At 42.6% G+C, this 25,519-nt stretch overlaps 2 protein-coding genes across 2 annotated transcripts in view; one reads left to right on the top strand and one right to left on the bottom strand.

Moving 5' to 3' along the window:
* Positions 1–17,223, top strand: part of PPEF1 (protein phosphatase, EF-hand calcium binding domain 1) — a 30,288-nt gene extending 13,065 nt beyond the window's left edge. Inside the window, exons 5-16 of the mRNA XM_009884816.1 lie at positions 226–340; positions 2,158–2,204; positions 6,078–6,244; positions 8,296–8,332; positions 8,782–8,931; positions 11,045–11,245; positions 12,768–12,953; positions 13,604–13,746; positions 14,375–14,481; positions 15,436–15,599; positions 16,461–16,545; positions 17,030–17,223. Of these exons, the coding sequence (XP_009883118.1) occupies positions 226–340; positions 2,158–2,204; positions 6,078–6,244; positions 8,296–8,332; positions 8,782–8,931; positions 11,045–11,245; positions 12,768–12,953; positions 13,604–13,746; positions 14,375–14,481; positions 15,436–15,599; positions 16,461–16,545; positions 17,030–17,223 (1,596 nt within the window). The remainder of the gene's footprint in view (positions 1–225; positions 341–2,157; positions 2,205–6,077; positions 6,245–8,295; positions 8,333–8,781; positions 8,932–11,044; positions 11,246–12,767; positions 12,954–13,603; positions 13,747–14,374; positions 14,482–15,435; positions 15,600–16,460; positions 16,546–17,029) is intronic.
* A 6,186-nt stretch (positions 17,224–23,409) lies between these two features.
* Positions 23,410–25,519, bottom strand: part of PHKA2 (phosphorylase kinase, alpha 2 (liver)) — a 37,699-nt gene continuing 35,589 nt past the window's right edge. The window contains exons 30-31 of the mRNA XM_009884745.1: positions 24,126–24,326; positions 23,410–23,583 (exon numbers count right to left, since the gene is read on the bottom strand). Of these exons, the coding sequence (XP_009883047.1) occupies positions 23,410–23,583; positions 24,126–24,326 (375 nt within the window). The remainder of the gene's footprint in view (positions 23,584–24,125; positions 24,327–25,519) is intronic.

The following is a 25,519-nucleotide window of genomic DNA, read 5'->3' on the forward strand; positions in this document are numbered from 1 at the left end:
TACTTAAAGTAAGTTTGTTAAGAGCTCTATATCCCTTCACTGGGAAGCAAGTGCAAAGCTATGAACACTCCTAATTCCCAGCACTAAACCATACAGCCTGTAGTCATGTCTGGAGGTCTGTAGTATAAATAATCTTGGCAATACACGTCTGATATTAATCAAGCAGACAGACATATTGCTATTTCTAATAAGGCTTCCTTTTCTCCCTGCATTTTTTTCTCACAGCTGCTTCATGCCCGCTATGTACTGCAGCTACTTTGTGAAACTAGGAGGGTTCTGAAGGAGATGCCAAATATCACCCATCTTTCAACTTCCTACTCCAAGGAGATAACTGTCTGTGGTAAGGTGCCAGAAAAGACAACCACTTATGGCTACGGGTTGATATTCTAAGTGGTTAGAGAGGGACACAGGCATTTCCAAATGCTGCCATTTCAAGACAGAAGAAGGTTCTCGATGCTTTCTTTTTTTTTTCCTTTCCCCTCCCCTCCCCCCTAAATGCATAAATTGGAACAAACAAACAAACAAAAAAAAGGTTCCTGAGTCACACTAAGTATATTTTAAGAAAGTCCCTCACCTCCTCTTTCTTTTTTCTCATTAAACATTTCTGAATGAGTCAGTATTAATTCAGCTAACACTGCAGTGTAGCTTAAATATTCCTGCACTTGTTCTAAAATGCCACCAAGAATTTTGATCACTGGCTGCAAGTCTTACTGCTTTCTCCTCTTACTGAGAAAAAGACTTTACTATCATAATTTACTCAGTAATGATTTTAATGAGGGCTTAATAGGGGCGGCAAACAAGACCTTTCATTGACAGCATGACTATCTAGAATAAATTGAAATTATAATAAACCCTCATTTCTAAAGGGACCCAAGAGGATGGATCAGTCTTTATATAACCAACAAATTAGTCTCACAGAATGATGTGATGTGTCACAAGGTAAAGAACTAAGAGCTCATTGCCCATCTATTTTGTTACGCTTTTGTAAATTATGGATAAAGGGATACAATAAACTGACTTGCCACAGAATGCAGTAGCTGCAAAACAGAACAGTAATGGTGACATTAACTCTTGACAGCTAGCAGTGTGTGCTGTGTATAATAGTAAAGTGGTATAAAGAAAGGTACTATGGCACATGCAAACAAAAAAAAAATTATTTTAAGATGTGGTTATGTACCTACTTTGATTGCCAGGAAAGGGTTTGTTTAAATAATGTTTTATATAAACAATAATTTGTTAACCAAACCAACAAAACCTCCCTGCAAACCAAGGAGACACAGATTCATACCTGTTCGCTACAGTGTGTTCTTACTAAGCAAAACATACCTCCTCATGTTTGTATTGCATTTGCAATATGTAAGCAGCATCTAAAGGGGTCCCTTTCCTGCCATTGAAACTAATAGCTTTTGTAACCAGAAAGATCCTCTGCAGAAGATGAAAAATCAATTTTTAGACATAATTGGTCGAAAATGTTGGTTTTCTTAAAATAAAGTATCCCTATCCCCATTTTCTTTTAATTTCAAATTGGTGATGCAGATTAAATACGCACCTGAAGTGTTTGCATCCACATACATGATGAAAATCTATTGTAGCTTGAAGGATTCCTTAGAATGACTTCAACAGGCTCAGAATTAATAAAAAATTGCATGGAAAATGTAGTCAAGGTAAAAATGTCACTTCTCTTTTTCTACTCGTTGGTGGTGAAAGCATATAATCACAAGATAGATTTTGAAACTGTTCTGTGTCTTTGTGGTGGTGAGTCACAGATGTGAGAAGGTTGGTTCTGTGAGCATGGAATTCAGTCACATGCAGAGGGGAGCTATGCTGCAGTGATCCTTTGTGTTGGGGTGAAATTCCCCTGTCTGTTCCGATATAAACCTCTCAGAGAGGGCCAAACCTGTCATTCCTCTGGCCTTAGCACTGAAGCATAAAAGCATGGACAGTTCTTGACACTGTCCATCTAATCCTGCCTGTAGTAATCAAAACCTGGCCCTGAATCAAAAAGGTGTTCAATTGTGCTGTATATCTGGGCTATTTAGTAAAATTAAACCTGCTAGGTCTAACTAATTCCAGTTTTAGAATTCCATTTATAATTACATGCATCCTTTTTTTTTTTTAAATAAAAAAAAAAGAAAATTATGTTTTTGTTTCCCATAGGAGATTTGCATGGAAACCTGGATGATCTTTTGCTGATATTCTACAAGGTAAGTAGTCAGTCTGTAATGTAGTGTTTTCACTTCATGACTTGTTAAGAACACGTATTTATGTCTCATAGATTTATCAGTGTTAGAACTGTACATGCAGTATGCATGTACCACACACAAATCCCAGAACAATTGGAATGGTGTCTTTGTTATAGCTTTTCTTTCTCCATATCCTCCTGCTCACTGTAAAGGAGGAGATCCAGGAGATCTTTCTCTTCCGAAATGTTGCACTGGAGCATGAACCAAAACTTCAGAGGGTTCCTTGCAATGTCTCCAAAGTCCTGCCACTGTTTTATATTCCATATTGACTGAAGTCTTCTAAAACCAGCAGCTAACTTAGTTCATGATGTAACACTACACCAGAGATAATTTTGGCCCTCCAGAAAAAATGCAGAAGCTTTCATTTAAGCCTTCCATTGATACGTGCAAAGTGTTTTTTATTACTATTTGTTTACAGGAGACAAAAAAGAGTGCTGCCTGTTTAAATGCTTTTTAAGTGTTGGAAGCAATCATGTAGCCTGAACAAAATGGAAATACCTTGGGCACCCTTTACATATCCTTGAACAGCTGCTCACTTTGTAATGTTAAAAAAGCATAGCTCTGTTTTACTGATGTGAAAAAAATTAAGCTCCAGGCTATCTTTTCCACAGTTGTATACTTAACTGAAGATGCGGGAAGTTTCCTATACTTACGTTCACATTTATCTTTAGCATGAATCACCACCTTTCATTTAGCAGATACTCTCTTTGATTTGAGCTTTCCGGGGGAAAGGGTTTGTGTCTGATCCTTAGACATTCATCTGCACTGAATGGAGACTGAAGCGAGCTAAACCAGGTGTTTAAATGATGTAATTCCCCCGTTTCCAACTTTGTTACACTTCTGATACCTGTTGAATGGAAACTTGGTTGTTTTCCCCAAGTGCATAACTGAAGCCTGTTGAAGTATAATCAGACTTTTTTACAGAGTTCTGCTTTTCTTATTAATCAATCAATTACGTTTAGCTGGTCCTCGGCTTGCAGTCTTTTAGCTGTTATTTTAATTAGATAACCTCTGTGTTTGAAACTGGAATAAGAGCATGGTACGGATTAGTTTCATACACAGGACCTGGAAAGGAAAAAAAGAACTATTTTGAAGATAAATGCTCAGATGCAGTTGTATTTACAACTGCAATCAGCCTGAATTTTACTTTTTTGGAGTAAACAGATGATTCTTTTTCCCCTCTCTAATGGATGTTATGAAGAAAAAAAAGAAAGCCCTCTAAGCAAGGACTGAATCCTAACTTCAGTAAATTCAGAGCCAAAACTTGTACTGGCTTCAGGCACTCAAGTTTACCCCCAGTCATTCTCTGTTCTGTCTTCTAGGAGAGAACTTCCACCAAACCAACTAAAATGGGCAAATATTTTGTCATTTCAAAGTCACTGAGAAGATAGAGAGCACATGATAGAGCTGCTTAGTTGTTTAGAAGCAAATTAAATGACACAATATTTTCTGTCACCTCTGAGCAATTTACTTGGCCGAGCAGTGAACCCCGTCAGTGGCTGGGATCCATTTTTTTCTGCTTCCCTAACTCTGTTGCAGTTAGAAGGGATTTCTTCCTACAAGTTGGTATGAACCACCCATAACCTTAAACAAGAGGGTACAATACTAAACAGTGCCGTGAAGAGTGTAGTGATCTCAGGCCTGCGCAGAGCTGTGCAGAGCTGAAATGGTTGCTGAAGCATCTTGGAGGCTGCAGGCAGACCGGGTGCCTTGAGCATGGGGCTCTGTCCAGGGAACTGTTATCACAGTACTTTTACAAACTGCCAACAGCAAACACACGGAAGCTGGCAATCTACAGCTTATCGATACAATGCTGGTTGTAATAGTGTGTATAATTCTTAAACCTGGTTTGGGTGAGGCTAAGATAATTACTTCTTTCTCAATAGCCAGTTTGTAAGGTTCATCCAGTCCCTGCATTAATCTCCATTAAATTACAGCATTTCCTGAAATTCCTTGAAACCTTTGAATTTTAAATTATGTATTGCTAAGTCAGATATTGTTAAATGGATGCTATGGATAGAAATAGCCTGAAGCTCTAGAAAATGTGAACAACAAACGGAAGTTAATTAATCACTAACCCAGCAGATACAGTAATGATGCCCAGCAGCAAGTTGCTAATCATTGGAGGGCCTTGTTCACCTCTTTGACGTGTCAGAGACTGCAACAGCCTTTAATTTAGTTTTGCTCTTATTGTTCATCAAAACCACAGAAAAGGAAATAGAAACTTTGCATGAGTGTGGAACAAAACTAAAATGTCACATTGAAGTTGGAAGTCCAAAACAAACTCTCATTTAAAACTGAGAGTTGTGGGTAAGCTTTTCCAAAAGAATGATTGATAGAATTTGGAGAGTGCTTCAGTAGATCTGTCTTTCCATGAGGACTGCAGTTACGGAGTTGCTGCATGTATACTGACAATCTGCTGATGATTCACATGCCTGTTGGTTTTAAGGCAAAGCTTTTATTAATTCATTTTTCCAGGAGCTGTTCCACTCCTGAAATCCATCCTTTCTTTTTTAAAACCACTACAACACACTGCTATTAGCAGAATCTCATAAATTGCCACTCTTGTGAGCACAGAGCAACCACACACCTCTTAAGTTAACTTGGAGAGAGCTGGAGAGAGGCTATGGCAAAACCCAAGCAAGCTGTATTTACAGCAGTCAGGATTGTGCCTCTGTGGGCATCAAAAGACTGGAATTCACTACTGCATCCCGACATAACAGTGCAGGACACTGATTGGGGCAAAAAAGAGATTTCCTAATGGATTCAAATTAAACATTTAATTGAGTCTCTCACCAAATCATGCATCCTGCAATAAACCTGCTAAGACAGTACACCAGGGAATGCTGTAGGAACATAGGAAGTGCTGGACACTGACGCAGTAGCTATATTCAGGATGTGCATGCCAATTGTGAAAACTGAGGTTTCCTTTTTTTCTGGCAAGTCAAAATTGAAATAGTATTTCTGATACTCATGATTGGAAATAATGAAGCTACACATAATTGCTGCTATACTTTCTGAAAGCTGATGGCACCCATTGACATGTTGATAACTAATTTAATGAAACACACTGTCAGTTACAATACTAAATCACCATTCATAATAAAGCATTGCTCTATATCTTCAGAAAAAATAAGGTAAGAAATATGTATGTACAACCTCTCAGGTTTGTGAGCGTTCAAGTATATTTTTGCCCTGGGCCGGGGCAAAGTGCAATGTGAGTAAAATTCAGTTAGTGCTTTCAGGATTAAAGCAGCTGGAATCAAGGTTCTTCAGAGTTCTGTATTAAGATTTTATGTCCTCTGGACTACAGTCTTTCTTGGGAGTTTTAGAAGCATACACTGCAAACAATGTAAATCTATGAAATCCCACTTCTTACTGCATAAGGAAACATAAGAACCTTCAGACTTGTGTCACAAGATCATTTTTCATGGATTTCTTGTCTTCTATTCAAAATGAATGACTCCTTTCTATTTGCAAATGCATAACGTCCTGGCAGCAGCTGCATTAACAGAAAAGTATATTTTATTAGAAGAATAATGTTCTTATTGGTCCCTTTCAAATTAATTTAATAGATAGAGGAAAGGATTAGAGATGGCATCAGAAGAAGAGCCAGAGAGGTCATCTCTTCTCTGATGGCTCATACAGGTTGTCTGATACGGAGATTTTTGTTCTAAGCAGTGGAAATAAAGAAATGCTGTGATTTAGATCTCTGTATTGTGCAGGGTTTTTGCAGATTTTCTAGCAATGTGATCCTAATTTGAAATGCTATTTCCTTTATTACAGTAGCGTAGAAGCATCTCGAAATGTCCTTGGTTTTGTTTTCTTTTGCAGAACGGTCTGCCTTCAGAACAAAACCGATATGTCTTTAATGGTGATTTTGTTGACAGAGGGAAAAATTCTATGGAAATACTTATAATCCTGTTTGCATTTCTTCTTATCTACCCCAATGATTTACACTTGAACAGAGGAAACCATGAAGACTATATCATGAACCTGAGGTAGATTTTGGGGGGCTGAGGAGGGAGTATCTGGTCTTTCGCTGGAAATGTTGGGGCTTTTGAATGCTGCTTTAGCCACTCTGACATTCTAAAACAGACATAATGTTTTATTAGGTATTCAGGTGTAGCTCTGCATCTTCAAGATATGTGAGGGGGCAAAGAACATCCTCATTATACACAGGCACTTGAACAAGAGTTATGTCTTGTCTCTGACCTAATCACAATCCATTGAAGTCAATCAGCTTAGCGCAACTTCCAGAGTACCAAATCTGGGGAAAGAGAATGGATGGAAGGACGATATATTAGTTAAAGCATTGGCTTTTTCCACAGCATAGCAAAAGACATAATAGTACACATTATAATGGACCCAGTAAAGCAGAAGCTGATATTTCACTTAACTGTAGACAAAGATGTTACTTTTGTTGCGGATGGAGTGAGGCACTTCACTCGTAAGAGAGAAGCAGTGGAATATTTATTGATGTAAAACAGCAATTTAACAAAGTTTGATAGTAAATGCAGCAGTGTTTTAACAAGATTCAATGTCGAGGCATGCTTGGTCATTTACTGCATAGAGGACAGGGTCAGGTAGAACTGTCAGGGAGACCCTCCCGTTGAGTCACAAGGTTCAGAAGGGACCCCCTTGCTTTCTAAACTTCTCAGGGACGAGTCTAGGTGTGACTGGATCCAATCCTAGCCTCAGACTTGGTCAACGGTTTATGTCTAAAGGATAATATATGCACAATCAATCCTTTATATCACTTAGCTAAGATTTCAAAGTTTAGCATGCTATAAACCACTTACTGAGGATCTGTTGTGGCAAGGACTCTCTGAACCTTGAGGAGTAACCTTGAGAGGCATCCCTACCCAAGGGGAGATCCTGGCGTGCAGCCCACTGCCATGCAGGAGAGCGGAGAGGGGTGGGGGGAATACACCACCACAACTTCCCAAACATAAGGGGTGAGTAAATATCCTAGCTTCTATACAGTGGACATCCATTAGTTGAGAGGTGGCAGTCTGGCCCACTGCAGGAGCAGCCAAGGCACTGTTTTCTAATACAGACATTTGTATTCAGCTGTGCAGCGCTGCCAAAGGAATGAGCACAGCCAGTGTCTCAGGCTGTAGTGAAAGTGCGACTTGTAGACAATATCATCTCACAGACATGAGAACTCCTCCTCAGTCTTGATCCCTACAATTCTAAGTTGCCCCAGTAAGTCTTTGGGTGACTGGCTGGTGGGTAACTTGTTGTACCCCTTCAATCATTTGCATACAGAATATATTCCTATTTTAACACAGGCATAAACCTAGGTTAGAGGCCTGTGTTCAAATCCTATTAATGATCCATGTAAGAGAATCAGTTTCACATGATAATTCCTTTTTCAGTACTTAATTAAAAAAAACCCAAACCCACATAAAACAAGATCAGTTACTTTATCTACAAGGCAGGAAAATTCCCACCCAAAATAGAGGAAAATATTAACTAATTCTGTGATGGTTTAGAGTGCAAAGATGCATACCTGTGTATGGCTTTTTGCGGGGCATTTTGATAAGCTGTGATGCTCATAGGTAAAATTGAAAGCTCAGAGTTAGGGTGTTGTGAAAATGCCCCATGCACCAAGGATATCTTGGTGTTAAAAGAATGAGGTATCAAAACCCTTGTCCTTTGTGGGGGAAAATACATGATAAACGACACTGTCTAATAAGGTGAGTGATTTAGAACAAAAACTCTGTGGAGGTTTTGTGGGAATTTTTGCCCATCATCAGTTATGTTCCTTTGAAATTTCTTTCTGGTATCTAAAACTATTTCATTTAGGTGGGAAAAAGGCCACTTAATAATTATTCATCTGGATTCTGTTCCTGATCTCTTGTATGTACAAGAAATCAGTTTAACTCAATTTTTGAGACAGAGCAAAAGAAAGCACATTTAAACAGAGGTGAGGCAGAATATCAGGAGAAAAAGAGGGATAGAAAACTCTACAGAGTGGCAAACACTATAGAATATCATGCAGAAGGGGCGTACTGGAAACCAGTTCATGATGTTGTCCTGTTTTCAGATATGGCTTCACAAAAGAAGTTTCAAAGAAGTACAAGGTAAGATTCCTCCTCCTTGCCCTGTATTTTCTTTGTAGTCTTGCATATGTAAAATGAAACCAGTGTAAACTAGGAAACTTCCAACCAGTTTATTTTGGTTTAGACAGAATGTAGTTGAAATTATTTTCATTTTTCAGTGGAATAACTGGCAAAACAATTTTAAGTGTTAGCCTTTTATGCTCAGAGATCTATGGGATGAAATAAATAACATTCATAAGGCCACTCAAGAACACAAAAAGACGTTCATGTGAAAGGAAAACGAAATGCTATAGAGACAATCAACTGGCCCTAAAGTAAATGTCAGAACATGTTTGTCAGTGTTGCAGTTCAGGGTGTCACCTCGATGGAACTCTTCACACAGGCTGTGGCAGACACTTCAGCAAAATCTTGAACTTACAAGCAACAGCATCTGCCACAGATAGGATCTAATATAAGAGTATGTTTTACAGGACCATGGGAAACAGATTTTGTGTCTTCTGCGAGATGTCTTTAGCTGGCTTCCCCTCGCCACTATAATTGATAGCAAAGTTCTAATCCTACACGGAGGGATTTCAGACACCACAGATTTGGATTTCCTGAATGCACTTGAGAGAAATAAGGTAAGAGATCGTATTCATGTGGAGGTAATTTTTAGTTCTTTAAAAAATTTAGCAATACTAATGCTAAGATCAAGTTGTTGTTTGCATTAGGAAAGGAAGTGGCTGCTGTATAAGGCACATAAGGAAAAAAAGAGTCTTGTTTTTCTTCAAAATTGGTGTTTAGGAAGGAAGGTTTCAGTAGGAGTTGAGAGCCAGTTGTTTGACTGCTGTAAAATAGCATGGGTTTTTTGACTTTAAAATAGCTAAAAACACTTTAGATAACTCCTTCCTGCCGTGATGACGCATTAGCCAGAAAGTATGAAAAGTACTTAATCCTCAGGCATTTCTAAACACTTTAGAAATCAATCTAGACACATCTTTTTAGCACCACTTTTTGTCCTGAGGCTCTGCTTCTGCCACTGCAGTGTGGGGGAAGTTCTCCACCTGTGAGGCACTCCCTTGGCAGCAGCTGAGCTTGGCACATGTGGGAGAGCCTTTCCAGCAGGATCAAACTTCAGGACCTGGCCTTGAGAAAACAGAAACTACTGCTTTTCAGGGATATAGGAGACAGAAACATCCATATTTTTTTTTCTGAAATGGTGAACAAACACAGCTCTTTCAAATCAGTGGAAAATGGTGTGGGATTTGGTCAAATAAATTGATTTGTCTGCTTGTGAGGGGGATGCTTAGGTTCCTTATAATCAATGGAGATCCAGGAGATCTGGTGGAGATCCAGGTCTTATCATTGCTCAGACAGTCTCCAGTGCTGTTTGTGGAAGCACCCCTTAGCCGAGGGATGACCCCTCTGGCTGCCTCTGGAGAAAGTCTTCTTTGCAGGTCTCCACCTGCGAAGGTCTGGTTCATATCTGCCCACTTCATGCTAATTCACAGACATGGTAGAGCATCCCAGATTGCACAGGATACATATGTTTAAGCAACCTTGTGTACCTTGTCATTAGTGTCTGGAATCTAGAGCTATTTCTCTCATCCTCATGTTTTCTAACACAGAAAAAAACACTTTACAGGACAGTCAGGTGTATCTCTGTTTCTTAAAGACGTGAAAAAGGGCAATGAATACTTCTGTTCATCAGAGTCTAGGCCCCATTGGCTATACCACTGTACACTGAAATTGGGTGCCTAAATACAGCTGTACATGTCTTAACTGTGAGCTGAGTTCTGTCCATGCTTCCACTAAGGCTGGGCTCAGTGTGTTACTGATGCCGTATTTGTAAAATGCAGAATTAACAGGTCAAAGTTGCTGCCACAGGAGAGCGTTGCTAATGAGACATGTGTGGGCCACAATGCAGGGCGATATCACTCAAGGCCAACTGATGTATTTTAATTGGTACAACTGTCAACTTTCAGGTCTTAAATACTGGTCAGTGCACTAGGGAATAACCCAGTGTTTTGCATTATGTTTTGCAAAAGGGGGAGGAAAGAGGGAGGAGAAAAAATTTGGGGGGGGGGGGGGTTGGGGGTTTTTTTTCTTGTTCAAAAAAGAGCTACTATGAGATGATTTCAAATGGGAAGAAAAGATACTCCCTGGAGAAGAGTCTGTATTAATGGGCATTCATGGAGCCATAGTATACAGCTCCAAAAGAGCAAATGCCCATGCATATTGGGCGAGATTGATTTAGCAATAAGAGGGCCTGATGTAATACTTCATCAATTTCACTGTTACCCTCATGATATTCCATTGATATCAGCCAAATTAACCTAGCATCATGATACTGTATCAGAGCAGTAGCGAATGCCATTTCATTTTCAGTATAGTATACATGTATATTTTCAGTTTCCAGTGAAGCTGGGCTCTGAAGTGTCTGCCCTGAGCCCAGACTGTACTTGCTGTATGGTGAGACCTTGTGATTGACAGTGGCTGGGAATCAGTCTGTGTGTCTTGAAAAGAATATGAGAGCAGCTCTGAAGAGGCTGGTCTCTGACAGATATAAAGGAAAATTTCTGCAAGTACCAAACATCTGCAGCTTCCAACCAGCCTGTGAGTTCAGGACATTATGAGAGTTCAATATTGAGGACAGTAAAAGGGGAACTGATATGTCGTTCAGCTGACATCTCTGTATCATCTTTATGTTGTGGTAATTCTTTCAATCTGTTGTTGGTGTGGGTTTTTTTAAAGTTGAAATCTTTGATGCGGCCACCGAAGTCGGTGAGAGACAGACAGGACCAAGTGAAGGAGACAATTCCTGCAACCAGACCCAGTAAACACATTGCCAACTGGAACACAGCAGGGAAAACACAACACATCTCGTCATTGGGCTCCACTGAGCCTTCAGGCTCAAGTCTGCCTCCAGACCCTGCCCTGAAGGAATGGAAGCAGGTAGGTGAAACCAAAGACACACTGATACCAGCACCCCTCTCTCTCCCCTGCACAAACCCGGCAGGTGCTCTGGTCAGGCAGTATGTTTGTCTGAGGGACTGTCTCTTAATAAGAAACCCATCATTCTTGGGAGTATACTAGCCAGCTGTTAGTTCTTTGGATGCTTTTTGTAGACCTGGTAGTAAAGGCTTGTGATTTCATACCTTACAAGTACAATTTACCCAGTGTTTTTTCTTAGCCATTAGGTTAGTGGTAACTTGGCAGCGCTAAGTTAATGGTTGGACTCGATGATCTTAAAGGTCTCTTCCAACCAAAACGATCCTATGAGGAGGAAACTGCTCGGTATGAGATGTGTTTGCATGCCCTCATGTGGCTGCATCTGTTGGTACACGTGTGGTTGTCAGTTTAGGTCAGACTTTGCAAATAAGAGAGCACCTTGTTTTGGCTGTGGTTTTGGCAGCTGAATGCTGACACTGTCCAAAAAATCCCCAACTCCTGAGACCTACCAGCTGATTACTCAAGAGTAGGAATTTTTTATCCTCTGGCTATTCATTGCCTCTTGAATATTAGAGGCAATACGGAGCTCTTGTCATGCTGTAATTTAATAAATTGTGACAATTTGAAAAGCTTAATTTGCACAGCAATTTAGAAGCTCAAAATTGAGTTGTGTATAAGTTTATTTTTCTGATCCTCTCTTCAGACAGCTGCTTTAAGGGGCACACACTTTTGTTTTGCTTCTTGGGAAGCAAATCTGAAAATGTGATTTCCCAAGATACATATCTGACCTACAAACTAATGTAATGAGCACAAGCAATCCCTCAAATCTGACACTCCCCCAGCTAACCAAGCCTCTACTGAGCCACACTCACAAATGTGAAATGGAATATGTTAGTGTAAACCTGGTCCAGTGAGGTTTAAACAAACACAGTTTGCCTAATGTCTGCTACTGACTAGAATTAGGTTAGGTGACTTTAAACCATGATAATTCTTCTTGTCTGTGAAGTCTTGTTTTGAAACATGAGCTAACCTAAGATAATAAAACCAAAGGCAACTCTTGTCATATTTAGAGCATGCACTCCCAAGCTTAGTATAGGTAAAAGCACTGACTCATCTGGTTATCAGGTCTGTGCTGGGAAATAGCAAATGCCTCCCACACCTACATGCAAAAAAGGCAGCTATTGCTCTCTTCGAAATAGCCCAGGTACCAGGTACCATTCCTGATGCACCTACCCGGGTCTGGAAACATCAGCTGTAAAAGGAGGTGCATTTCTGAAATAATGTCTCATCTGAAAAAGTTATCCAAAATCTAGATAATGTCTCTTAAGAAAAGTAGAACAAAAGTTTCAGCCCAAAAGAGTGCCCTGATGAAAGGAAGGAAGAAATCATGAGACCTACTTGTTAGCTCAGGTGTGTTTTCTCCCTGTACTCTGGGGTTTTTGCCATGGCCAGTGCTTTAGACAGCCATAGCCTGTCAGTCCTCATCAACTACCAGTCCTCACTTGCTTGAGTTTGCTATTTACAGATCCTTGACATTCTCTGGAGTGATCCAAGAAGCCAGAATGGCTGTACACCAAACAAGTGTCGAGGAGGAGGTTGTTACTTTGGCCCTGACGTCACTGCCAAGCTGTTTGAAAAGTATAATCTGAAGATGCTCATCAGGTCTCATGAATTTAAGCCGGAAGGTTATGAGATTAGTCACGATGGAAAGGTAAGGTGCTTCCATGTAAAGTAGAGTTGTCCTGTGAATTTCACAGGAAATGTGAAATTCACGGTAGATTTGTCTGCAAAGTTAATTAAAAAAAAATGAGTGCCTTCTTTAAAATGGGTTTGAGGGAATTGTGTGCTAAATAGAGGTTAGAACAAATTATGGAGTTCTGACAAACAAAATTCTTTACAACTTCGGGGAGTGGGGACTGGCTTATTACTCATATGAAAACAAATGAACATCAACAAAATCCTTGAGGAGACTTATGTGTAAATACAGTGCAATAGATGCTCTAAGGCTCTAGAAGCCTTTTAACTTAATCACTTCTCTTTGGCCCTGCTTTCTGACATACTGGATCAGGAGACCAGCAAGAATCCTGAAAACCAGGTCTGTCTTAGAAAGAGGTTTCTGTTAAACAGCATGTTAAACCGCATTGCCCTCTGAACCGAAGCCTTCCTGTGACAGCTTGAAAATACAGGCCTGGAGCTCTGACTCGAAAAGTGCGAGCAATTTGGTGAACAACATAGTTGTTCATCTCTGGTTTTATGTGTGGACAATTTTGTAACCTGCATGTTTTTCTAGGATCAGCTTCAGACATCAGTCTCAGGAAGAGTTGTTCTAGCCAATCCAGTTTCTTTGTTTCCTATGATCAGGTTATCACCATATTTTCTGCCTCTAACTATTATGAAGAGGGGAGCAACCGGGGAGCGTACATCAAACTGAATCCTGAACTGATTCCTCGGTTTGTGCAGTATCGAGTCAGCAAGTACACACGCAGGCAGAATCTTCGGGAGAGGTAAGGCTGCACGTTGTATGCAGTGAGCGTGTACTCCCTCAGCATGCGAGTACCTGTCACAAATCTATAGCCTGACTGAATAACTGACTAGGTATCTATTTGCCTTGGGTTTCCTTGTTTTTCTGTTTTCAATTTAAAAATTAATACAGTAGACAAAACATGTTCTAAGTCGTCTAACTTGGTTTCCTGAGAAATTCCCAAAGGTAATTAGATGCAGTAAGCGGTTAGAACAGACAATTGCCAGGGACTCCTAAAGGGCCTGCGCCTGTCTGTCAGGGCTGTTTTAGGGCTGCAGTGCTAATCTGGACAAATCCTGTTATGAATTGAGTCCAAAAAGTTTATCATGACAGCTTTGCCATACCCAGCACTGTAGTCAGATTTACTAAAGCAAAGCAGCTTAGAATTACCTGCATAAACTCAATTATCTCATAAATTCAGATTATTCTTATGGGGCTTTTTTTGTTTTGTTGGTTTTGAGGTTTTTTCCCCCCCCGTGTTGTCTTTTAGGATGACCTGAAACATAGTACGTGTTACAGGATATAAGAATTTGGTAATGAATGCTGAAAAGCATAAAATACTAGAGGATTTAAATTCTTTAATGATCTGCTTTGCATTTTTTTCCTCCTAGGGTGGGTACAATTGAATCATCTGCCCTAAAGTCCTTACGAGAGAAGATTTATGCCCACAGGTCTGAACTCACTAGTGCTTTTGCACAGTATGACCTCAACGGCACAGGTAACACCACTACTGCTCTGTCCAGTTGCCACTGTGTGTGCGTGGGGGCAGAGGAGACAAACCCCATGGAGAGGGGTCCTGCTTGCCAGTGTAAGGCTGGAGGGCAGCAGAGGCTGGTGGATCTTATGTTCTTCCTGCCCACGGAGGAGGGTAGGTGTTAGCAGGTGCTTAGCCCCAGAAACCAACTTGTGGGGATGAAGCTTTAAGTGGGAAGACGAAAACAACTGAAACGCATGGGCAAATAAGGAAATAGTGTTTGTTGTTGGGAAGAAAGTTTGGGCAGGCAAATCCAGCTCCAGCAGCTCAAAGGTGATCACTATCACTTAGGAGTGTCTTCTGACATCAGACAGGGAATTGGGTCTCAGGTGTGGGGGAACTGGTCTGCTTCTGACTCTGGGAGATATTTGAGTAAAGTTGACTGACTCTGGTGCTAGGGCACCCGTGCTCACCCATCAGCTGATGAAAAGTCAGTGGTAAGTTGATACATGAACCTTCTATGTAGGAGCAAGGAGTTTGTTGTTTCTAGCACAAGTGCAACTTTTTTTCATGACAGCTTCTGACTTGACTGGGTTGTCATCAGTGCCCCTAAAACGGCAATCAATAAGTGATTGTACTGTTTTTTTGGCCACTGAACAACCGTTTAACTTATTTCTGTCTTGTAGGGTTTTCAGCGACATAGGTTTCTATAGTTGCAGCTCAGCTCAAATCTGAAGTACTCTTCATGGCATAATCTGGTTTTCTCAAAAGGCATTAACACATGCTGAACATCATGATAGAACTGCAACGTTGTTGAGGTTGGAAGGGACATGTGGAAATGTCTAGACCAACCCCGCTGCTCATTGCTATGAGAGTTTTTATCCCAGGGTTAGGAGAAAATGTTTATGTTAACTGGTCTTAAAAATGGCAGAAGGCTTGCTGGTGAACTTGTAACCATAAACTGACCCCTTCTGGCAGGCAAAATTTCTGTCAATGACTGGGTTGCAGCGATGGAGTCTGTCCTACAGCTGGATCTGCCCTGGAGGATGCTGCGGTCTCAGTTAGCACAGATGAACCCAGATGGAGAAGTTGACTTCATGTCATGTTTTTACGATTTGAAAATAGGTCAACCTGTAAAAGAGGTAAGGAGCAAAATGCCTTCTTGCAAATCTTGGAGGAACAGCTTTTGGTGCAACTTGAGGCACAGGACAGTGGTTTGGCCAATCAGGTAGATATCTACAGCTGAACTAGTTGCTGAGCTTCCTTTTATAGTCACTGGAGGGAAACGAGCACTGCTAGGGGACGAATCATCATTCCCTGCTAAGGTAGATGCCTAAAATAGGTTGGATGAATCACATGCTAGAACTGCTTCTTACTTTCCATTGACTCGCAAGGGCGTTTAGATAACATAGCTGAGGAGATGTGACAAATCCTACCCAGAGCACTCAACCCTCACTCTTTGAGATGAGCTTTTCAAAAGTGCTCCACAGCCAATTCAGGCACCTGTAGGAAGAAGTCACATTTGTAGATGGACTTCTAGATGTTTAGTGGTAGCTGAGGTCTCTTCTAGAGTCCAGTTGTGACCGAGTGGCTGCATAGTGCTTTGGTACTTGGCTGTCTCGATCATTTTTCTAAACAGCAGGATCCTCACATATGTACAGCGAAAGCTCTGTATGACCACATGGCATACAGCATCTTCCCTAGATTATCCACATTTCCGCAAAAAATTACTGAAGGTAGGAGGTGTGAAGGACTCCTCCCCTTCCCCCCACTCCCTACCCCCCACCCCGCCATTTGAAAGTGACAGGTTTTAGCTGATTATTCCTCAGGGCAAGACACAAAGTATCATTCCAGGGAACTCAAGTATAAGGATTAAAAAAAAAAACCCACGAAACATTTGACAAGTTAAACTGGGAAAACAGATTTGGATAGTATAGATTCTGTTGGTTAGATCAACTCAAACCAAGGTCTGAATGGTTTCCTGTATGCGATTTCAAAACCAGGTTCAGCCAGCCTTGGTGGAAACACTGTGCAGATACAGGAAGGATCTGGAGATCATCTTTAACATCATTGACAAAGATCACTCAGGTAAGTCGAGGTACCTTCACTGTGCCAGCTCTAGGAAGCCTATACTAGTTGCCTTTCCCCACTGTGTTTCCTCCTTAAGGCTTCTAAATATAGAGGAACCAGAGGTGATGTCATTTTTCCAGTTTAGTGCAGACTAATTTAAGCAGTCAGGCTGTAACCATATAAGGGACAGTGCACAGAGCCTAACTTGAGAAAAAAATTCTCGCACATCCTGTCTCCAGTACTGGCTTCACTCTTTTGGGGGCATTTTCTCCCTTCCACTCTCACTCTCAGTATTTGCCTCTTTCTCAATTCCACTGTTGAAAGCATTAGATCGTTACCTGAAGTAAAAACGTACTTCGGCCCTGAAATCACAAAACACACCCAAGCCATGGCAGGCAGGGAACTTCCTTGCAGTGAAGGAGTGTGCGTACCGGCATGCGTGTGCATATGCAGGGAGGGGAAATGCCACTGGAGAAAGCAATCTGCTGTTTGTCTCCTTTAGGTCTGATTTCTCTTGAGGAGTTTGGCCAGACATGGAAACTCTTCACTTCTCACCTGGGCATCGACGTGCATGATGAATCCATTGACAAGTTAGTCCTCAGCATAGACTACAACAAAGATGGCCACATTGACTTCAATGAATTTTTAGAGGCCTTTCACGTGGTTCATAGACTAGAGAAAAAGGCAAACTCATGAAAAGGCAGAACTTCTTGTGGGCTGTCTTGGAAGCTCACCTTCCTGTCCTTAGTCATAAGCAGTCTGGGAGACCAATTTCCAGCCTGGCAAACAATAAACGGGCCGCTCGATACGGTAAGCACTGCCGTCACTGTGTAAGCCTTTATTTAGTCCCTTCTGGACTCCTCCTGACATAGACCGGCTAGTAATGAGACAAGAGATGAAAACCCACTACTTATACTATGACCGTGTCACTGCCACATCAGTACCTTACAATTTATCCTCCCCCTTGGTGGCATCTCCCCCATCAATCATCTTACCTGTGAATACTGCCAAGGTCGCACCTACAAGCCAATGGGAAGAGAAACTTTGGTCCATTTCTTTCAGCAGTTCTCAGCGACAGCTGAGAAATGGCATTGATGGCCATGAGGAACATATCAGAGCCTCCCTGACGATGGAACAGGCAGGACAGAGGTCTTCTGTGGACTATCCAATCCAGGAGAGGAAAATAGGAAAGAACCATCTAGTTAAAAATAGGTAGTTCTGCATTTAATCTTGCTCTTTGCATGATGCAGTGAAATCTAAGCATTCCAGGTCACTATCTATCCTTGAAGTTTACAGGCACAACCTAAAAGGATCTCGGTTGAAAGGTGTTTGTTTACACTTGCACTAGATTTGCTCTTGCCACTGGTTACTTTTCCCCTACATTTGTTGGGGTTGGGAGCTTAGAAACCATCATAACTTGTCCCCTTAATGAAGGCTAAATCCATAGCATGGTAATGTAACGCACGATAGAGCACATAATAAAGCTTTCGCCTTCACAATAATGTGTAAGTGTGATGTCTTTTTTTGCCTACACATACCAGAGTACAATACTCTTTTCCTGAAGATGAACTGGATTTCTTTAAAATGAAAGAAATGAGTAAGAACACAAAAGTAAACAAATTCTGATACTACTGAACCTAAATATTCTTGCATATAGTTAAGCATAAATTCTTCACCAAGTAAAGTAAACTGAGAAATTCTGAAATTGAGTTTTTAGAACACAGCAAGGTAGAAGAGTGCAGTGCCCCTGGCCTCCCCCAAACTGCAACCCAGTGTTCCCATTCCTGCAAGTGCCGCCCCATCCGCTCCTGTGCGGGATGGCAGGGAGATCTGGACCCAATTCTCTTGCATATGACACTCTGAAAGCAACACACCTGTATCAAGGGAAGTGTGGACAGGTCAGGAGCTGGTTGAAGACAGTATTACCTAATTCAGCCTTAGTAAATACAGTGTTCACAATTTGCTTTTTGGGCTGGAAAAGGTTCCAGCCATGCCTGTCTTGAAATTTTAATAACGAAAAGAGCTAAGTAAAGTAGCTGGGTTTTATTTATGTATGTACAGGGGGGAAAAAAAAAAAAAAAAAAAAAAAAAAAGCATCTTTCCCAGTTTATCATCGCAGAATGGAGCAGCTGCCCCACCTTAAGGTACTGCTGTCTTTCTTAAATCTTTTTTCTACAATTAAATACAAAATACTTTTCCAGAAGTATTTTGTAAGTTGACAGATGAATGAATAAAGATGCACACACTTAGTTCTGTTGCCCACAGGGGAGAAAGAAAAATCTTTAATAGTGCAAACAAAATTTACAGTAAAATTTTAATGGCATTGGTAATACTGAACGTGTAATTTTAGCATGCATTTTTATTCTGCACTGCAAGCATCGGTCCCACCTTATTCCAGTGGAGTGACAGAAAGGCTCCACCTAAGATGGCCAAACACCTCAGTGTGTGGCGGGATCTCGCTTCCCACTATCAGCCTCCTTGCTGTGGGCACCAAGCAACAAGGTGGAATGGGATAGCGCAGCTCTGGAGTCCTCCTTTGTCATGACCCCACCACCCCCACCCCCTCCAGAGAAGAGGACAAAGCCAGGCTGTGCAGTAAGATGAGGGAGCTCAGAAACATGGCCAACAGCCACCAGCTTCGATGTCCCCCTCTAAGGACATGCTCCTGAAGCTACCCAACGTGAAGCTGCAGGATGCCCGCCTGGAGGGATCGCTTCATGAGAGGAGCCATAAAGGTAAGGAGGCAACACAGCGTGTCCCTCAGCAGGCGGAGAGAAGAGGCTTTCAGGGATGCAGTACTGAAGTGTGAGAGGAGCTGAGTCATGGAGCCAAAAAAGAAGCGAGCCTGCCCTGTCAGCTGCTAGCGGCACACAACGGGCCCTTCCTTACCCCTCACAGAAGAAGGGGGGCGGCAGGGGGAGTAACTGTGAAACATCTAACGCCAGGAATAAAAGCCACTCGAGACTAAAACTGGAAGTGGGAGAGAGCCCGGCTATTTGTACTTCAATCCAAACTGTTCGAGCTGAAGCTTTCCTTCCATAACCCCCACCCTCAATCTCTTTTTTTTTTTTTTTTTTTTTTAATCCCTGTATTTTTGCAGCAGCTACTTAGTATTACAGCTGTGAGCGGTCCTTTGAGCAGGGACTGAATTAGCCTGCAGCCGCGTGCCCAAGCTCTTGCCCTACAGGTACAGATGCCACCAGTGCTGGCATGTTTCTTTCTCCCACTTTCTGTGCAACCCCGCTCCTACCTCCAGACCACACCAGGAAGTACCCGGTGTTGGAGCTGGACTGACCCAGGCTCCCGGTTCGCCCAAGCCCCTGGCTGCTGCCAGAGGGGTGACACAGCTGCACAGTGCCCCGTGCCTGCAGGGCTGCAGCCCAGGTGATTTGCTACCCGCCACTGAAAGCGACCGCCTTGTTTTAGGACTGGTAGGGGCTGCGCAGCTCCCCCTCACCTCCCAGGAACAAGGAGGGCTCCTTCCCTGAGGAAGGAGACCACAATTAGCAGGACAAAAGCCAGAGAGATTGTGTACTGCAACCATTGAGTTTTCACATCTACTTGTAGGAGCAGCAGCCGAGGGGGATCACTGCCACTTTTGATCTGTCTCATTTGACAAAGTTGTGTCCTTCGCGCAGCATCAGGGAGAAGGGAAAAGGCGCGAGGCAGCGAGCAGGGAGGGTGCTGGCCTGCAGGAGCTGGGCTGGGGCCAGCAGGCGGTGCGTGCTCAGAGCTGGACACAGCTAATTATTCTGGCCAGTGCCCCCCACCAGCGCTGTCTCTGTTTGCAGGCACACCTGGCTGCCCCCCAGAGCTCTGTAGGTGCTTCTGTCCCCACAGCTGCAAACTGCTTAGGGCAGCAGTGCCTACCAGGCTGGAAAGACCAGACCGGGTCTCAGGGGGGTCTATTTTAATTCCTTAATGTCCTTGTTTCCGAGACACAGAATGTGTCTGTTTACCTTTGCCTCCTTTCAGTAAATGAGCTTTCAGGGACTCAGAGTTGGCCGTGCCATCCTCTGCTGGCTCCCCTGGGCAGCCTGACAGCCAAGTCGAGCCTCTGCCAATTAGCTCATCCCCGCACAAACTGCTAAGTCGTCAGGTATTCTAAACTGGGAGCACACCCTCGCCACTGCCAATGCACACACACGCACACACACACTTACTTTGCTGGATCCTCAGCAAAGCAGGGGGTCTATATAAAACCTTATTTGCTTAATTAGGCTTGCACTAAAATGCGACTTTCCAATTGGAATAGTTCTTGGGTCTGAAAAGTAACACTGCAGCAGGTTACAACTGTGCCCGACCTGGAAGTAACACCAGTTTCCCTTCCATTGGCCTGGCGCTTCAGAATCCCACCCTTCACCACCAGCTACCTAAACTCTTCAAATTACCACATAAATACTCTCCAATAATCAATCGTGATGATCATGAATATACCAAACCCAAAGTCATACTATGAATTTCAAATCAAAGACACCCATTAAAAAAAACATGTTAAGGGGTATCCAGGTATGTCTGGCCGTAGACTCGATTGCTTTAGACTTCAGTGCAGCTGCATGGAAAACCAACTACATCACCCTTCTTGTTTCTAAAACAAGATCACACTCTAGGTGAAAAAAAAACAAAACCAAAAAAACTAAGAGTCTGAGGGAAAACCATCTTGCATCTCTCACAATCTAGGATTCAACAAGAAAAGCAAAAATAACTGCTACTGCTGACTTTTCGTATGATACCGATAGAACAAGAAACCATCACAGTGGCTCTTGTGTGCTCACGCTCTGCACTGTCCCATCTGGCTGCTTAAACCAGACAAGGGATTTTACTTTCATTTACTGGGAAACAAGCCAAGTGATCTCTCACAATACATATGAAAAGGAAAAAAAAAAAGGCAAAAAATATAATGAAGGCAAAACCCTACAGAACCGGCACCATGCCAACACAATGACTTCCACATCCAAGTGCTATCTGTACCTGAACCGCACCTTTATACCAGCCCCTCGGCAGTTTTCAAGGTGGTTAACACAGCTCGTGCCTCCCTCCGAGCATCCAGCCCAAGGGCTCCCAGGCCTTTGGGCTGCCAAACTCTCCTGGTCTCTGCAAAAACATGAGAGTCTAAGGCCTCCCACATCTTCACTCTCTTGAGCCAGTGTCCAGACGTTGCTACAGCAGCAGCGACTCTGTGGAGGGACAGCAGCCGTGGCGGCACGGCCATCAGGAGAGTAGCCTCCCTGGGACCGCAGGGGCTGGTGACTGGCAAGTGAGACAAGGGGTTCACTTCCCTCCTTTCAAAGTATTTCAGGTATCTGTATAAAACTGGAACCAAAGCCTTTGTCCTTAAAAGCACCACATAATATTGTTACAAATAAAAAAAAAAAAAAGTTTTCAAATCCTGTAAAAGTGGCCTGGTTACGTTTTGAAACGTAACAGGGGAATTTTGAAATGAGGGGAATTTTACAGAAATATCCGTATCAGACTTATTAGCACAGAAAATTCTTAATTTTTTCAGGCCATATCTACTCTTTTCCCCTCTACCTGGCAAGGCAGAACAGCTCTGATCCTCTCTGCTGGCACAGCAGCAGTGCCAGCACAGCTCCACACTGCCGAGGGAGCCTGTGGCCACGGGAGAGGCTAAAGCTACAGCTGTCAGCCAGATGCGTGCTGGCTGGTGGCAAAACCAGCAGTGCCAGCACAAGGAAAACGGCAGTTGGTGCCTGGGGTAAGGCAGGGCTTTCCCCTCCAGAGGCAGCCTACCTCTGTTTTCAGTTTAAATAGCCCCAGGGCCATTTCCCTGCAGCACACACCTACTCCCCTTGCAGCAGCTCAGAGCAGCCACAGAAACTGGTTTCCGGTGGGCAGATTCAAGGCACAGGAGACAAGCGCTGACCTGGGAGCTGTCTGAAGGGAGACTTCCAGGCAGCACATCTCTAACTACATGTAACAAGTACAACCTTAAATAAAAAAAAAAAAACGGGAAAAAAAAAAAAAAGAGAAACATCAAAGCTTTCCATAAACTCACACTGCACTAGAAGGGTGGAAATTACGCTGTTCTTAACTCTGAGGCTATTTGCAAGGGAAAGGATCGGAAAGAAAGAGTGCTGGAGCGAAAGAGGTTTATCTTGCTCCATTCAGAGGAAGGGATTACAGGCATAAAACTGTCTGTCACCTTGGAGAAGCTAGAGCCTTGAGATTTTGCCTCCAAAGCCTTAGGGATGCAGGGACAGAAGCTATTCTGTTCCGATTAAAGACAGACGCAGCTTCCTGAGAGAGGCTATCTTCTCAAATTAGTGGATAATGTAAGACACTTGTCTCTACCGGCGTTAGCCCTGCACTGACTAGGTGCAAATGAGATGAGAATCAGGAGAAACGTGTATTAGAAATATCACCTGGATATTTCAAGTTATTCCTATTCCTCCGATTTACATTTCCCTGGATGTTTCACACTGTGCATTAGTGATTCACAATGATGTACATTTACACACAGCAGGAGAAAAATTAATGAATTCCATCACTTCCCTTATTTGGGAGACTTTATGCCTGAGATACAGCTCCCTTGTTTTATTATGCCTTTTGATCTCCACAGAGTAATCTGTTTTCCCCTCAGCAGAGCTGTATAATTCTTGCTAATTTAATATGAATTACATTTATGCACTTTGGGCAGAATAAGCCTCATTATTTGTTATTTCTCGCACACTCTCTTAAAAGCGGGCCAAATTCCACCGACCTGTCCCCTGCAGGTAGGCATGCACGACGCATGACGACTGGTGTAAAACGCTGAGGTAGTGCACAGCGCGCACACACACACGCAGCAACTAAACAGGAGGTTCAGGAGAGGGAAACGGGGAGAAAGAGCTTCTGAGCCTCTCCTCCCCCAGGAGGCACCGCTTACTGCATCGCACAGCCCGTGCTAGGCAGGAAATCGTGTAAATAAATAATGATGGCTTTTGTTAGGTATGTCATGGTGCCATAGGCCCCGCTTGGAGCGCTGTCATAAAAAAAGTGGCAAATTCCTGTGGCTATGTCTTTCTCCAAGATACTACCAGTAGCTCCGAATGATTTCTGTAAAGACACAAGCAAAGAAGTAGAGGAAGTTAGGAGTGCATGCTTATTCATTGGAAAAAAACCCACCACATGATAATTTTGCATTTGTGCTGAATACTGAAAGCAATTCTCCTTTCCCTCATGAAAACCTTAATCAGGATTATTATAGGACCCACATGACTTAATTGTATAAGTAAATGAGGAACATATAACTTCACAGATTTTTGTCCTTTGAGGGGACGGGGGGGTGGGATTACCCAAATATTGGTAATTCTAAGGCTTCAGTGAAGGAAAACTTCACTTCAATCTACCCACGTACTTCAGAGCTTGTTAGCCACTACAATTTTATTCCCTTTAAATCTCCTGCAATTCTTAAATTAGTTTTCCAAATATATTTCCAGAAGATACTTAAGTGACTTGGTCTGTCTTTGCAGGGGAAAGCATAAGGAAAAAAAAAAAAAAAAAAAAAAAAAAAAATCAAGCTCACGCCACATATTAAAAAAGGTGCAGGGGCCAATTTTCAAACGCGGAGGCTTCCCAATGCTGCCCTTTGAACTCACCAGCTCCTGCAGAAACAGGTCATTGGCCATGTGAACGATTCGATCCACGTGGATGATGCCCCCAATGCTGTTCACCTCAATGTCAGAGAGGAATGTGAGCACGAGAATAGCTTCCACCAAGAGCTGCCTGTACTCGGGCTGGGGTACGTGGTTCAGCACCGACTCCACATGCACAGCAAACTTGATTTCACACGGGGTCATCTGGCAAGTTTGAGGAGAAATGGGAAGAAAAACTGACAAATCCAAAAGACTAGTTCCCCACATCCTGCAAGCACTTGAACATATGGTCCTCTCTGCACACGGGGGTAGGCTGACTGAAGCGAACAAAATGTTTGTGTGGCTTTAGCACTTAGAGAAACTTTTTGTGTTGCTCGGCCCTGATCCTGCAAACAGTTATGCAACTTCCAGAAGACCGCTCCAGCCCTGCAACCCATCACACACACATCTGAGTTACATACTGGACTGCTGATGATTCTTAGCTGGCAAATTAACTCTTTGCTCCTCGTGGTACAGTCTCACGCACTCTGCCCTCTAAGTATCTTTCTGGCATCACAGGTTAGTTGCTAAGCCAAAATTACTGTTCAGTTTTAAAAATAACCCCCTGCTCAGAGTGAATGCTTTCCCACACAGAGACACAGCTATATTGTTTGTAGAGCAGCCTAACTTGCACTGGCATAGCTCTATGGATGTTATGTGAAAGGCTGCTGCCTTAGGAGGTTTGTGCTTATTTCGTTTGCTTCCTTTAAACAGCAAAATTAGATACTGTCTAGGTCTGACAGGCTAAAAATATCAGCCTATTTATCTACACAATAGGAATAAATAAAGCTCTCCATTCTGAGAAGAAAAAAAAAAAAAAAAGGTTTAAATTTGGCAGAAACTTCCAGCTCCTCTCTTCAGCTGCCACCACTGTCCCTCAGAAGAGAAGGAAGCCAGGGACAAATCTGAAGGAACCAGACAGGAGAACAGTCTCAGGCACACAAGCACCTCTCTTGCACTGATGGATTACTGTTGGCAAGAGTTTGTTTTATAGATGTGAATTCAAAACTTGCCAGAGCGCCTACAGACAGAGTGGCAATCCAACTAAGGACAAAAAAAATACAAGGGAAGGTTAGGGATTTAAAGTGTCAAAGCTTTGGTTAGAAACAATCATCCTTACTTGGTATTTACTTTCGAGACTGTGATGCCAAAATACACTGGCTGCTCTTGCAGCATATTAAAAAAAATTAGTGGCAAGCAATACGTTTGCTTTATTCCAACACGGCTGTGCTTTCTCCTCACCCTGCCCAAAGAACTACCATCAGCCACCCTCTTCCAAGCTCCGTTCCATGGGCACACGGGATCAGTGAAGGCGCACAGAGGGCAGGCTCGCCAAAGGGGAAAACCTGCCACAAACC

Source organism: Charadrius vociferus, unplaced genomic scaffold, assembly GCF_000708025.1.
Source record: "Charadrius vociferus isolate BGI_N301 unplaced genomic scaffold, ASM70802v2 scaffold200, whole genome shotgun sequence".
NCBI classification, from domain to species: Eukaryota; Metazoa; Chordata; class Aves; order Charadriiformes; family Charadriidae; genus Charadrius; species Charadrius vociferus.